This window comes from Aquila chrysaetos, chromosome 18, assembly GCF_900496995.4.
Source record: "Aquila chrysaetos chrysaetos chromosome 18, bAquChr1.4, whole genome shotgun sequence".
Lineage (NCBI taxonomy): Eukaryota > Metazoa > Chordata > Aves > Accipitriformes > Accipitridae > Aquila > Aquila chrysaetos.
In genome coordinates this window covers 26480957-26496842 of record NC_044021.1, presented here as the reverse complement: position 1 = coordinate 26496842, position 15886 = coordinate 26480957, and the positions used below count along the sequence as shown (strand labels likewise).

The 15886-nt window shown below is 41.3% G+C and overlaps 1 protein-coding gene across 3 annotated transcripts; it reads right to left on the bottom strand.

The window, feature by feature from the left end:
- Nucleotides 1–1487: 1487 nt before the first annotated feature.
- Nucleotides 1488–14257, bottom strand: LRRC14B (leucine rich repeat containing 14B). Of its 3 annotated transcripts, none has more exons than XR_003927350.2 (3): nt 13316–14257; nt 8142–11811; nt 1488–7929 (listed from the first exon to the last, which is right to left on the bottom strand). XR_003927350.2 is itself a non-coding variant. In XM_030041775.2 (2 exons), the coding sequence occupies exons 1-2, from the start codon at nt 14218–14220 to the stop codon at nt 11166–11168; spliced, it is 1551 nt and encodes a 516-aa protein (XP_029897635.1). In that variant the 5' UTR covers nt 14221–14257; the 3' UTR covers nt 1488–11165. The 3 variants fall into 3 exon arrangements, 1 of the variants encoding a protein (XP_029897635.1); XR_003927349.2 differs by having other exon boundaries at nt 1488–9120; nt 10373–11811; XM_030041775.2 differs by having other exon boundaries at nt 1488–11811.
- Nucleotides 14258–15886: the final 1629 nt, after the last annotated feature.

The following is a 15886-nucleotide window of genomic DNA, read 5'->3' as shown; positions in this document are numbered from 1 at the left end:
CCAAGACGACAAACCCCATCCTGGGGGGCATCAAACACAGCGTAACCCGCCGGTCAAAAGAGGGGATTATCCTGCTGTACTCAGTGTTGGTGCGGCCTCTCCTTGAGTATTGTGTGCGGTTCTGGGCCCCACATTTTGGGAAGGACGTGAAGGTCCTTGAATGCGTCTGGAGGAGGGCACGAGAGCTGGGGAAGGGGCTGGAAGGCATGTCCTGTGAGGAGCGGCTGAGGACACTGGGTTTGTCTAGTTTGGAGAGAAGGAGGCTGAGGGGCGACCTCATTGCTCCCTACAGCGTCCTGAGGACGGAGGAAGGGGAGAGGGAGGTGCTGAGCTCTTCTCCCTGGTCCCCAGTGCCAGGACGTGTGGGAATGGATCAAAGCCGTGTCCCTCAGGGGAGGTTCAGACTTGACATGAGGAAACATTTCTTTACCAAGAGGGTGCCCAAACCCTGGAACAGGCTTCCTAGAGAGGTGGCCGATGCCCCAAGGCTGTCAGTGTTTAAGAGGCATTTGGACTTCTGGTCCCTGAAGCAGTCAGACAGTTGGACTAGATAATCATTGTAGGTCCTTTCCAGCTGAATTATTCTGTTTTATTGTATGGCTGAGGCAAAAAAGTATGCATTTGCACTACAAATATCTTACCCGTGCAGTGCATCTCTACACTAATTAGCTTTACAGTAAGGCTCTTAACAGAACTGCATAAATAACATAGGGACTTGTTATCTCATGCAGCATAGGCAGAAAATATGTTCTACCTTTGTTGCATTCCTTAGGGAAGAGAAAGCAAGTGAAAACGTACCATGAACCTCTGAATCCTTAAAGTTTACAATAATTGCATGACAATCCCCAGTTCATATATTAAGCTCCTATGCCAGTTTGCAAAAGAGGGAAGCTTTCAAACCTGAGAAGAACAAAAGTCATAGCCTAAATACTTTTTTTTCCTCATTGAGGTTGCTATAGCATTCAAGCAAGGATGTGTCAAATTGCAGAATTCACAATGTCAATACTTGATTCTCTTCTACAGTAAAATCTGCAAGTCAGTGAAATGTGGGGAAGACAATTTTGGGGGGTTGGTTTGGGGTTTTTTTTTTTGTTATAGAAGGTACAGCAGGTCCTTTAGTTTTGAAAGTGAAACAGCAGCCTTCAATGTCAACAAAACTTGAAAAAAAAAATCACTCAGGGTTTAGGGAAGTATCATTTTTAAAATAGATAAAAGTAAAAGTAGTTGGTACCCACATACTGAATGTGCAAGTTGAGAAGAGGGTGTTTCTTGGGGCAAGGATTAGACAGGAGAAGTAATTTACAGCTTGTGCAAAAAGGAAACGTTAATGAGGAAACAGAGCATACTGTGTCATGCCACCAATATTTCTACTGATGTCTATAATTTTTGATACCCAGTACAGCTACGATTTCTAGCTCCCACCTTTATCTTTGGAAGAGGTTTTCTAGGACTTCCTGGAGAATTAGGAGACAGAAGAGATAGCGCACTTGTTTTCTGACAACTTTAATAGGTGGGTGTTTTTATCCATTGATTATACCAATAAATTCTGTAGAATGGTGGTTGTGTTTCAGCTACAAATGTGATGCACTGATGTAAGTACATAAAGTAAAATCACAGGTGCAGGATCCAAGGATATCCATATTGATGGATAAGTTACTGCTAAGGGGGAGGAGGAGGTGGATTTGAGGATGGCTTTTGGCAAGGTTCACCTTTCCTTATAGTCTAGATTCATCTTCAGTGTCTTAGAATCATAGAATGGTTGAGATTGGAAGGGACCTCTAACCTCAGCCAAAAAGTGGTATTTTGACTTACTAGGCAGAACCTGTTTCTTATGGTTAGATAATGTTTGGAGTTTGAGGACTGCAAATAATTCAGCATAGGCTACAATTTCCTAGCAACTTCCTACAAAGATGGTCACATGAGGTTCTGTTCTGTACAAATAGGGTTCTGATATGTGCAGTGAGGGGGTTTTGTTTCATCTTCATCCTGAAATAATTGTATTTTGGTGGATGTTTTAAAAATGCAGTTCAGTTGGTTGAAAACATCTGGTGCACAATAGCTTTCTGAGATGGATGTTAGAAATCCTTTCACAAAGCAAGTTTCTTGATGTCTAATGGCCTGTCTGTAGGGTATAGCATTTTAGGTATGAACTGGATAGTTGTTTTTAGAGAAATGGGTGTATTGTCCATGAATTTTCCATTAAATGTAAGGTTTTGGTGGTATTTGGGTTTTGTTTGTTTGATACTGGCCCTAGACTCTGGGAAAATATTGCTTTAGGAATAGAAGCTGAAGCACTTTGACAGACGGGTGATGTTTCTTGAATTAATGGTGAAAATCCAGAAGGGAAGGGATGTCTTGAATTTCATATCTTATCTCTTCTTCCAACTCACAAAAACATGGTTTCCAATAACAAACACTTACTCCAGACTATGGGCAGAGATATGCCAAGCTTTCAGAATATAGTTTCCAAGTTCCTTGAAGAGGAAGTTAAATATGTATTTTTTAAAATCCCACAAGCCCATGCTATACCTATGATACACAGATGACATCTTTATTATAAAAATGGCCTTATTTAGTGACTTCATCCTGAAATGCAATAAGCTAAAGCAGACTCCCCATCCAAAAGTCGGGTGGTTGAGGAACACTAAAGGAATCTATCCTCTTCTTGCAGCAGGGGTGCATGGGTTAGTTTGTAATATTTTTACCAAGCAGTCCAGTACTTTGCATCTTTATAAGAACATTAACTTACAGAAAACTTTCAAACTCTTTTTTAGGTTATTCATTATCATGCCAAATTGAAGTTTCATATCACTGTTATCTTTGGTGGAATCCAATTTTGATAAAGTTAAATTTCATTATGACCTTCAGCTTTACAGTTTAAAATATAACAAAAAGTATGACTACCTCACAATATAATGTACAATATATAGTATGATCTAAAGAATTTTTTGAAGTATTATCTCATGCAGCTTAACAGGATTTTTGCTACTTCCCTGCTGTCTCCATTAGAAGATACAGGCTGGAGAAGGTCAAAACTATTGACGATTTATTTGGACAATACCCTTCAAGTAGGTGAATGTGAGAGAACCAAAGTAGGTTGATTAACTTTTACATAAATTGACAGGGAACTGCCAAAAATAAACTTCCGTAGCCCTCAGAAAAAACCAAAATGCTTCATAGTCCAATGTAGCCCTAAGAACAACGCAGTTCTCCAAACACACTGGTCTTGTGACCTTCTTTAAACAGTATATTTGTCAATGGTCATGTGCTGCTTTAGCATCATGTAGCACAGATATTTTTAGCACCTTATTGTCTGAGATGATTAGTTCTTGCAGAATTACTTCTTTTGCAAGCACTTTGAGTGCCCAGTGTTGCTGGCACTAAATTGTTCAAGACCAGGCTAAACCTTGCTATTTCTCAAAAGTTTCTGTTCGTTCTTTATGAAATCTTTCTAATATTTACTAATCCTTGTATTTGAATGGAGCAGTAACAGAAGCAGGAGCACTAACAGATATAGCACTCGCTTTTTTTCAGCATTTTTATCCACAGGTCAAGCCTTCTCTGAGCAGTTGACATGATGATACCTGTACTTGAGAGTCATAACTACATCACAACCATTGATGATACAGTTTATATCAGAAAATTCTGCTAGGACAGAAAAATTAGGGAAGATCAGCAAGCTTTTTGATTGCACTCCTCCATTCTACACTTGCACTGCTTAAAGCTAACCAAAAGTGAATGTTTATATCCAGAATAGGTTATAACTTCATGAAAAATTTTCCTTTTCCTGTTTGAGTAGTGGTTGACAACACCAGCATTTAAAGTTAATACTTAATTCCTGTGCTGATGTGAGAACTGAGCATTCTGTACTTCAGAAGCACCATTCCCAGGTAAACACAAAACTACATTACCAAAGTAGTTACACAGGTCTGTGGCACTTCTCTGTTTTGTTTTGGGGAGGGGGAAGGAATTTTGCAAGATTAATGTTTTCAGGTCCACATCTAAATCTGCACTTGTAGAGACACCTAACGACTATTTAGCTCGTCTCCTCTATCTTTTCAACACACAGTACAAACAGTTGGTACCCGATGTAATGCTGTTCCTGTGCATGGTCATGAAAATCAAAGGAACAGCAGCACGCTATTCTCTTACGTATCTGTTGATTTGGACTTCTTTCATCAACCTTTTAACACGCTCTTCCATTCACCATCAAATGTCTCACAGAGGAAGCGGCCAAGTGATATGAGCAGCCACAAAAGAGACCTCATTAGAAAGAGAAAATTACTGAAGAGAAGAAATTGCCTGCCAGCCTGGGAACTAGGTCTGTGAACCAGAAGCATCCTTGAAAAGTGTAGCCGGAATCTTTGAAGCACGGTCATGTACCTAGAAACCGGAGACAGCCTGAGATCGATAAGCACAAGAAACAATGAACTGTATTGGCAATTTATCATCTGAAAAGGTGAAAAATAGTCTGGAGAAGGGGGAAAATATCCTGAGAAAGTGAGAATCAGAATAACTGCTGTTCTAACTGCAAGAACAGGACAACAGTCTGGAAAAACGAAAGCTGGTCTGAAAGAACAGAAAACATTGTCACCTATTGGCTATTCCAGGTGAAAAATAGGAATCAGCAGCACCTATTGGCTGCTCAAGGTGGTGGAGTCCTATGCCCTCTTCTGTCTCTGCGATATAAAAATGTCTTAATTTTTAACCAAAATGGAGCATCTCTCTCTGGGAACTTTCCATGCTGTACATACTTTTCCCTTTCCTAAACAGGTTGAACTCTCTGCACGAACTTTCTATGAGATATGGGGATACCTGGCTGGCTCCCGACTCTGTGACGTGGGTAATCTTTGTGTCTGTCACTTCACTGATGTCCCTCTGCGCCCACTTCTGGGGTTGGGTTGGTTTGTCCTCCCACCTTTGGGACGGTTGGGTCCCCCTCTGGGGTTGGTTTGTCCTTCCCTCTGGGGTTGTTTGGCCCCTTCTGGAGTCTAATTCACTTGATACCAGTATTATTTATCCATACACGTAATTTATCATAAGTATATCTGCTGTTGTATTGTTGATAAGTTTGTAGTAACCTGTAATAGTATATACCTACTTGGTTGTTGCTATAACATTGATTTTTGCTGTACTGTTGATTGGTGCCATATTATTGATTGCTGATACTAATTTGTAACAGCTTGACATAATATATATTCACTTTATTAATCATAGGCATACTTGCAAGTGGTAATCTTTGTGGTAGTACATTTGCTAGTGGTGCTTTCTCTGTTATTTGTGGTAATCTGTGATAAAGAAATTTAGAGGATGAAGCCTCCATGTCCTTGCGTATTAAGGAAAGCTGTGAACGTATGGTTGCAATCTCTATGCCCCTGCAGGCCAGGTAATCCTCATGGCACCAGGTCTGACAAATTACAAAGCAGTTTTTCCTGCCTCTCTACATGCCATGTCATAAATACTTGTCATATATGCATGCCATACACACAATTTGAATACTTTTTCTTTGGTAAATATTTCAATATGGCTGTATGTTGGTAACCTAAATGTTACAAATTGTGCTTCCAAGCAAACAAAAAGTAGGTTGAGCAGCCTTGTCTATTTAGGTCTCCAACTTGCAGGGAAAGGACCTCTTCCAGGGAAGCCAAGGTAGCCAAATTAGTCTCATTTCTAGGGAGGCATAAAGAACGAATCAACACAGAACCTGATCAGACACCACAGCTTCAGTCTTCTCAATTGCTTCACAAGCACAGAAGACAAAAGCATTATACAAATACAAAACCAGAACTTTTCAGACCCTCTCTTTCCTGCCCGGCTCACCAACCTGTCTAATGACATCTGTTAGAAACAAGGGGCTAGGCTTGGCCCTCACGTCTGACCTTCCCGTGTTCGTTATTCCCCAGCCCAAGTCTCCGTTCTGCGAGGTCTTTGCAGAAAGCCTGCGCCTTGCAAGTCCCCAGCCACTCCTTGCAGCCAGTACATTCAGTCTCAGCATCCTTCCTCCGCCTTGTTGGACCATTTTACAGCATCATTGCTCCCTGACAGCACCCTTTCAGGGCTGAGTAGATAAGCACTTGCACAAACCGAAGAGAGCACAGCAGCGCTGCTTCTGACTAGGACTGCAAACGCTTCCCTGCCCCTTTAGAGAGAATGGGCCAGAAGCTTCAGAGCCATAGAATCCTAAGTGAGCAAGCAAAAAGGAGAATAAAGCAGGTGCAACCAAGCTCTGGAATGCAGATGATTTTACTGAACAAGACGGAATGGGGGGAACAGGGGAGTGTGATTCCCCTCCAGACATTTGGAGCGGCAGAAGCAGCAGCCTGGCTGACACACAGGAGGTTCCATTCCGCGTAGTCTTTTATAAGTGGGTTCCTGGCTGGGGAAGGGGAGGGCGAGGAGGCAAAGGAGGCAGCACAGAGACTTCAGAAAAAAAAAAAAAACCAGCAGTGGCTTAAAGAGAAAAGCAAAAGGCCTACTGTTGCACTTCCATTAAAAAATGAGGGGTGTGAAAGGTGCCGGGAGGAACTCCAGATGCAGAGGAACCAGGAGAAAGAATATGAAAGCCACACGGCCTGAAGGAAGGAGAACTGACCATGTTGGCTAGAGCTGAAAGTAGAAATTGTGCATAGAAGTTGTCTGCTCTTGGCGGTCCTGGTGACAAGAATTATTTACTTGTTGGATGAAACTCTAACTGCACAGGATTTTCAAATGAGCTAGTCCCCAGTGGGAAGGATGAGAGGATGATGGTAGAGGGGTATAGAACTCAAATGTTGTTTAAAGGGACAAATCTCTGACTGCTAAGACCTTTTTTGTCATCTCAGATTTGGTGTCTGGTTTGCAGAAATGCTAAAACCAGGGGGAGCAGTAAGATTAACTATGCCAGGGCTAGAGAAGAAGCTGCAGGACACAGAGGCTTCTAGGACACAGAGTCAGCAAGTTCAACGGTCTGAAGAGCCAGCACATGGCAGAAGCACACCTTAGAGGCCACCACGCTGCAAAGTGTCCTCAGTCTGACTACAACACGCTCCCTTGCAGACCACGTGAGACTGAGGAAGACTGTTTCTCTGAAGGCAGCAGACTGTCACCCTTCCAACTGTCTCAGCCCAGCGAGGTCCTCTGTCTACTAGAAGACCATGCTGACCTTAGAAGCCCTTCCTAGTTTCCATCGCGCTATGGAGGCTGGTCAGAGGGCAGACGTGTATTTTTTTTTCTCTCCTTTCTTAGTGTTTATTGGTATTTGTTTACAAGCGTTTGAAACTGCTGGGTAGCTGCCACTTGAGAAATCTTAGAAAAGGGATCATTGAGCATAAATACTAGTGGAATTGTTAGTGAGGTTGTATTGTCAGCTGGTCCACCTTTTGTTCTGCATTGTATTATTTTGTTGCCTAAGATAGCTCAGCTTTTGAAAATATGTGAGAATTTTAGCTTCCACAAAAGTAACAAAAGGATCCTCTTTCCTTACTGAACTTTGTGTTTAATGATAATCCTCAAAAATTAGGATTTCTTACAACATAAAACTGCAAGTAACAGAATGGAAATAAAAGATAAAATGAAGTTAAATTTACTTCAAAATCTTAGAGCATTTTGATTCTGGTCCATGGTTTTAAATAGCCATAGCTGGCACTATCCACTGCATAGCTCCAGCCTGATACAAATTAGAAAGATAGGGAACACAAGGCAGGGTTAAATCAGTATCTGGCTGCACTTGCAAAGTAGAAGGTAACTTTATATGCTTATGTAGTTGTAGCATTAGTCCTTCTTCTCTAATAGCAGAATGGCACGTCCCACACACATGGAAAAAGGAAGAGCGAGCAGGCCCAACCCATAGTCAGCACTGCTGGGGCAGAAGAGCTGCAGGAATCCTTCTGAGACGTGGCACACGCCCTTGGTGCAGTAAGCCAGGGCAACACCAAAATGCTGCAGCTTGGCCTGTATTTAAAACCAACAATAACAAGCAAAATTAGGACAGAAACTCAAGAGACAAAGGTAGGCTATCTAAGAGCTAAGGACAGGATTTCCACGAAGGAGCACCTCACACCACAGCAAAGGTAATTGCATGCAGCTGGTCTGAAGTTCTATAGAACTTTGAACAAGTTGGCTCTAAAGTTGGAAATTGGGTGACTTAAAAGAGAAAAAAATACCTGATTCCATTCCAAAAGGGTACAAATCTCTCCACGCCTGAAATATGACATTTTCTCCTAAGAATTTCTGAAGTAAATATAGTTTTGTGTCAGTAAAAAACTGTTGTCATATACTAGCAGCATTTTATCGCAGTTCAGCCTTTTAGATTCAATACTATTCAAAGTAGTGATATACCTGTCATGCATTTTAGTTACTACTGTATTTCATGCAATAAAATTTTAACATGCAACTGTAAACAATAAAACTTTTGCTTCAATCCTATCAAAATGCATTTTAGAAGATCACAAAACTTTGAAAATGTCCGCGTGCTTCTGCAGAACAGTTGGCTTCTCAGGAACAGGATCCAAATCCTTTCAGCACATGGATCCATGTGCTCCAACTGTTTGTCTGCTATTCCACACGAAGGGATGCGTGCGCACCACTTCTATAATGCAATGCACGCCATACTGCAGGCTCAAAGGGAATATTTGACATAGACATAGTGCTGATCCTCACTGGGCACTAAAACTAAAATAGACGTCATATGGATGTAAGACTGAAAATGGAAGACAGGCAGGAGTTTGTGGGAAGCAAAAGAAGGAGGAAATAAAATAAAGGGGTGGACCAGGATTGGCTTTAGGTGAGGAGAAAGCAGAGAGATTAGCTGCATAGGCAGCAGTCTTCATAAGGCATTTAAATATTCTGAAAAAAAAGCAGATCTATGAAGAAGCTGCCTATTCCATGTGTACTGAAACAGGCAGGGGCTGGCTGTTGTAGCACAACATGCTTCCAAAACGGTCAACCTTCACCTCCAGGTACAACCCGTTAGCTGGCCCTGCCGCCAGGGTGGAGGAATCACTATACAAAGGTTTGCAGCTACTGTACACGGAATGTCCTCTCCCAGCAACAGGAACTGCCACTGCTCATCCCAAAGGAGTCGATCCTTGCCCTAGCCAAATTCAAACCACTTACGTCTGGCTGAGAAGTCATGGGTCAAGTCTAGGACGGAAAGAATGGCAAGGTCAGAGGGAGGGAAAGGTAAAGAGTAGAGGCAAGAGCAAGGGAGCATTTGAAAGGCTGTCCAAATATAAGGAAGACCATATAGAACCCAATTCTGGCATTTTCTAAATCACAGCTGCTTGGCTTGGCAACTTAGATTACTTCTATTTTTTTTTCAGTGCTCTGTAAATATAAACAGGTCATGTCCATTCACTTTCAATTTTACCATCATATGTTTAATCAGTAAAACATGTCAGAAGGAAGAACATAAGCTAAGAAGACATCAAAAAATCATTTAAATGCATGCTGTGGAACCTGTAAGCTCTGCTTAGTACTCAGTCCATTAATTTTTTTTTGTAAACTAGGATAGTAGCTGCTTGCATATTCTTATTATGGATAAACAGAAAACTTCACAAACCAGCACTGCCTAAATGAAGAAAGTTTCTCCCTTACTCTCAGATGATGAGATCCAGTATTATTTCAAGTAAGCTGCCTTTGTTAATGATCTTTAATACTACAATGATACCTCAACTCCTCCTACAACATTCACTTTCAGTGCTGTTTAATCAAGTTTTCATGAACTGTTAAAGTATATTTAATGGCAGAGTGCTGAGCATTAACCTGAGCATCATTTTTTTTTTTCAGATCACCTAGAAGCTAACCAAGTCTCTAGTTCTACATCAGAGCAGTTTGGGCTCTGGTAGAGTTGACAGAAGCTGTTAGCGGAGGTCTTAAATTAGCTGGCAATAGGTAAGATTCAGTAATATCTTTCTCTTTGGTCTGTCCGCAGTGTTACAGGTGAGAAGCTGAGTAGATTATGACACTTGCCTACTACCCAGGGATTCCTCCCCCATTATAGTAGTCTCCCCAGATTTGTTTTGTGACCCTACTGCTGCAGCCGAACACCCTGTTGGCCCCTTTACCCACGTTCCAACACAACATGTGTGGGGGTCTGTGATTCTGGTTACTCTGTCACTCAAATACATTTCTTGCACTGGAGCTTGCCAAATAAATGGGATTCTTCCAGGCACTGGTTGTAGCTCTGTAGCTACAATACACAGTCCTGGCAGAAGTGAGCAGTATTTTCTGCAGGTGAACTTCTAGTTACTCAGCAACAATTCGTTTTTCAACACTAGTCTTTTTTGCATTATTACCATTGTCCTAGGCTTTCTTTAAAACAGCTGAAAGCAGCAGGGTACATTCTACCAGCCAAGAAGCTGATTCAACAAAGGGAGCAGCTTGAGGCACTTACCTGCTGCCATCACAAGCGTGGCTGTGCAGCACTGTCCTGGTACACCTTTGTAAAATACGCTTTGCAAAAGCTTCAGCAGAGTCCTCACGGGCTGCTTTGTATTGTTGGGGCAAGTGGGGAGAAATCCCCTGCTGCCAGCCAACCATTTGGTTTGCTGCCTCCTCAGTATGGAACTTTACTCCTCACCAGCACAACATATTAGCCGAACTCTGTAATTCCCCATGCAAAAGGAGGATTATCGTGCTTGCCTCTGCAGAAAAAAGGGAGGCAAGGGGACATGGAGGCTGTTATACAACCCCCACTATTGGGAATGTACTGGATAAAACAGACTGGTGAATTTGGAAGGCCAAGGGCAAAAACAAAAATTGGTTTAGGGACCCATAGGTAAGGATAGGTACACAATCTTTGGGACACCCTGCCGGACTTGGGAAAGGACTTTCCTGTCTTTTCTGTAGGGCTACAAGCCTCGCTGCCAAATCCAGAGGAAACTATGTAAGAAATCAGCCAAGCTTAGACACCTATTGTTTTAATAAGAAACAAAGTGCTTTTGTGTAAAATAATAAGCTATTAAGGGTCCTCCCCTCTTTTGAGAGCAAGTAGTGCTTATGTAAGGTGTATGTAATAGATAGAGCATAGTTAAAGTACCTCAGCTGAGCAGAGGCTATTCAAACAGAATTAAATTCAGCCGAGAAATTAAAGAAAACTCAAGACTGATCAATGAAGGCGCAGTTCTAGAAAAGACTAAATTAATTTCTGATTTGACAGAGCATCTCATCACCACTAAGTTACACCTTTAACTCATTTTGTTAAGAGAAGTAGTGAACTTTTCTAAAGTCTCTTTGAAGGACTTGATCAAGTAAGCTCCCAGTTCATTGTTTGTCTCCTGAACAGCCGCATCGTAACTGCCAAAGAGCGGAGTTGAAGCCTTCACATCCTCCCTATTTGCTTGGAGTAAAATGAGGTTAAGCTCCTCTGCTACACTTTCATATTTTTGGTGATCAAACCTGCAAAGACTGGCATCATCAATTGGGTAGGTGATGCCAATAGGGTAGCAGTCCCTTGGAACTGGGAACTCCACATTTTTCAGCATTGGCAACTCACAGAGAAATGTGAAAAGGTGTTTAAGTGCCTGGGATGACAGTGGGTTTCCAAGAAACTTAAACTCCTGTAATTTCTGACAAGGGCTTAAGGCTAAAATCAACATGTTGACATGAGTGTCTTGGATGTTACAGTCCTCCAGGGTAAGACTCCTGAGCACTGAAGAGGAATGGCTGAGAAGCTTAAAGAATACTGATGGGTAAAGGTCAGGTATATTGTGACCACTCAGGTCCAGGGCTTCTAAGTGATTAGCATGGAAGCTATTGGCTAAATAGGCCATATCAGCATGGTTCAGTGAGCAGTTAGAAACATCCAGCATCTTCAGTGGAGTTTTTAGTGGGCTGCAGAATTAAAAAGAAAAAAAGTTTTATGGCATAAAACATTGAAAAGCTAGATTTACAAAATTTCATACAACTATCCACATTATGAAAGCAGCCATCTGCCACATTCATTATTTTTTCTAACCTCTTTTGAGAAACAGAAGCATGTGCCAACATTGGCAAGTATATTTTCCTCCTGAAATCAGTTGCATGAATGAGCTCCTACTTTACATGACCCACTGTGTTGTTTTAATGGGGATTAATTTGGTAACATTCTGTGTCTATTTTGTAAGCAGTTATATGTTGTCAGGTGTCTATTACTTGCTGAATTAATAGCAGATCATTACTACCATAAAAGTATTGGTGGCTGCTTCTTGTAGAAAGCTGTTATAATTCCAGAGATTTAGATCATTTCCATTAAGGAAGGATTAATTCCAAGATGAAAGCCAACCAGTATTCTAACAAGATATCTGCTTTTCTTTCTATGTTTTTTTCTACTGTGTTTTTAAATGCACAAGAAGTTTTACACATTGTATTGTTCTGGGTTGCAAAGAGACTTTCTGATGAAGAAGAAGGTTGAAAGAAGCATACCTGAGCTTATGTGCAAATATGCTAGTTGAATATAAAACAGATGAAAATCAAGAGATCCCTTTCATACATACTAAATCTTAGTGAGACTTCTGCCACAGGTCTCAGCTAGATCAAGGTTAGAAACTTGTAATTTATTTCTATCAATATTAGCAGTGTGCCATTCATAACTTTTAAATGAAATGACTTCTTTGTACAGGAGGAATTTTAGACCAAGGTGATTTGTCTCGATGAAACTTTTGTCTGCCTTTTTTTTTAGATGCTCTGAAAAGCATACAGTTACCTTATTTTCTGTTCAAATATGAACACTGTTCACTGGCAGCTTGTTCTCTTTTTGAGAATTCCCAATTTTTCCCAGGAATTCATCATGAATATTCATATATTAGCTTAATTTGCAGTACAGAAAAGCATCAGATCTCTCTTGCCTTGAGGTCGACAGACGCAACAAACAACTCAAATCAAAGTCTACTATCTCCCTGCCCACCTAAAAATACAGTATCTGTAGAGTCTTAGTATATTTACTGCCTGTTTTTTAGAGGACAATAATTCACCAGAGACCCTGAAAAATACTTGGAATACGACTCAGGTCTTGCACCAAAGGCCAGCCCAGGCTGATTGAGATATAAGCTCAAGACTGTGGCAAATCAAAAATGTCTGGCTGTACCCCTCTCTTATGTGGTAGCCAAAAGTATATTCTGATCATGCTCGTCAGATGGACTGTGGAAGACCAGTAAGAACAGTCAGTTCTTCTAAGTGTATTAGGTATACATTGGCTTCCAATTCTCCCCAACAAATACTCTTTCCTAGCTTCCTGCTGCCCCTTCTCACACACCCCCTGAGACATACTCACTCTCCTTATTCTCAGAGATTCTCAGCTTGCTGATGGCACAAAGGGCTGTTCTTTACAGTTTGACTGAAAGCAGGATGACCAGATTACCTGAGCAGTTTCTGTATTCTTCCTGTGAGTATAGAAAATGAAATACTCAGCTCGGTGAGCTGCGTCATTTCACCCATCTTTTCTCCAATGTTAGTAAGCATCCGTTCATCTGTAGCTGTGAACCTCCGCACATTAAATGTTCGTGCTGGCAAGGTCAAGGACATCAGTAGAGGGAAGTGCATACTGTTGAAGAGTATTTCCAAGTGCTCCATTTCCAAGCGAACATTGTGAACTATTTCCAGTTTGCGCAGCAGCGAGGGATCAGTGAGCTTTATGATATAGAAGAATTTCTGCAAAGCCAGGTTGTCAGATCTGAATGCCACGCAGCAGATCTTCAGTGGGCAATAGCATTTCTTCAACAGGGCCTGTGCTACCAGCTCATAGTTCCGCTCTGTAACAAACAAGTCAATTAGCACATCAATACTGATTTCAAAGGTACCTGGATTGCACTGTGTTTGTTGCAGGTAAACCAGCAGTTCTAAACAAAGCTTAGAGAGCAGCTGGGTCCTGGCCCACCTGCCCATTGTCTTCTTACACTCACAAAACTGAACTTCAACATCTTTTATACCGGTCAGGTCGACCACTTTCAATCTTTTCACGTAGGGAGAAGGATGATTCAGCACATAGTCTCTCAGCCCTGTCAGACAGCTTTCCAAGCACACTGAGCATGTTCTATGGCTCAGGTCTTCCTGGCAGTCCACAGTAGTTCCCAAGAGTTTTCCCATGTTAAAGTCAACAAGTGGCCAGTTCTCTACCAAGTCATGAATCACTTCCCCTTGCTCCAGTAAATAGCTGGCTTTAAAAAGAAGAGGAAAAAGATTATGGGCAACACCGCGGAGACTCTTCCTGGCAAATTCTGCATTTGACACGAATGCTTCGGCACTAATGAATCGGAGAGACTTCATTGTGGCTCTGGTCTCCTTGCTGTCATGGAGAGTGACTTCTGCGTTTAACTAAAGATCCGAGTTGCTTATCACCTTCTATTTTTATCTGCAGCTGCTGTTTGCTGCTAACGGAAGCCTTGCTGCGAAGGCAGAACGAACAGTCACATGCTGATCCTCTGCTTTCTATTTTGGAGCTGTACTGTGACTCTGCAGTAATTAACTGTGAGATCTTTAGTCAGAGAGCATTTATTCATTTAAACCCTCATATTTATAACAAAGCTGACTCAGCTAAGTATAGATCACCGCCCAGCAGGAAGAATAAGATCAGGGCAGCACACATACATGAGAATATTTCTGTATCTTTCCTATGCCATACAAAAAGGCACTCTGGGTTCCAACTTAAACACATAACATGATCTGTATTCCACGAGAGATGATATGCTGGGGATTCACATGCTGATTTCAATGGGGAAGATTTCTCAGAGTTAGCATAGAGCTTCTCCTAAAAACTATAGCCACAAGGACACAATGTCCCTTCATTTTACCCTTCCTATCAGCAAGGAATAGTTAAATACAGTGGCTCCAGTGGAAAAGACAAAAGAGTCTAGAAGAGCTCAGAGCACTGGTGACCAGGACACTTGCCCGTGATAGGAGACTGAGGCTTAAGTACAAGATAAGCTGACCAAGACAGAGCACAGAGTTAAAACTTTCTCATAACTTCCCAGGCAAGCGTCCTATTGCTGTTGCTTTGAGCAACAGATGGTCTTTTCTTTCCTGTTATTTGAGAAATCGTGGTTTCATAGGCAAGTAACGTTGGATACCTTCCTTATGGTGTCCTCTCATGTCTTTTGCTGGGCAACCAGTGAGACAGAGAATGAGCATAGCTTGAAGTTACTAATTTATTTGCAACACATATTTGTTGGGGTTTTTTTGCAGGGGGATACCCTAGATTTGAATTGTGGGGCTTTTTGCCATACAATTGGTATTTCAGTATATCTACTGGGTTATCATCTACTAGCTATTGACTGAACATTGTGTGCAAAACAATCCTGTAAACATCTTTCTTTTTTCCTCTGTCATTTAGAAAAATACTCAAATCAATAATGTTAAATAGTTTCTAAGTACCTACATCCCCAACTCGCATCCTCCATTTCTTCTGTTCCCCAAGCCATTCTCTTGTTCACCTTCCACCCTCTGCAGATGACCTCTAGCTCTTCTGTTCTGCACCTCCCATTTCTCCAATGTAATTTGTAGAAAGATTTCTGAGATAATCTGCCTTGCTGGCAAAACTGACTGTGTCTTGAGATGCCCTTGTTCAAATCTAGCAGAGGTCCTGTGAGATTTACTGACTCGAGTTCCATGCCATGCCTCTCCTTATTGTCAGAAATCGTCAATACGGAAGGTTAAACTCCTGCTGAGAAATGTATCAAGATCTCACAGTACCATGCTGAGTTGAAAAAGCTGCAGATTATAATACCAAATGTAACATAGAAAAAAACTATTAAATTTGCTGTTTCTTCTAAAATAGTTATTAAAAAGAGTTGAAGGAAAGAGTCAAACTGCCTTCCCCAGCAAATAAGCAATAACTTTTTTGTATATAGAAGTGGCTACAAATATTTATTTTATTTTTTACCTCTATAAATGTTGCTCTATTCTAATAAAAATCTAGGACATTACTAGAGCAGTT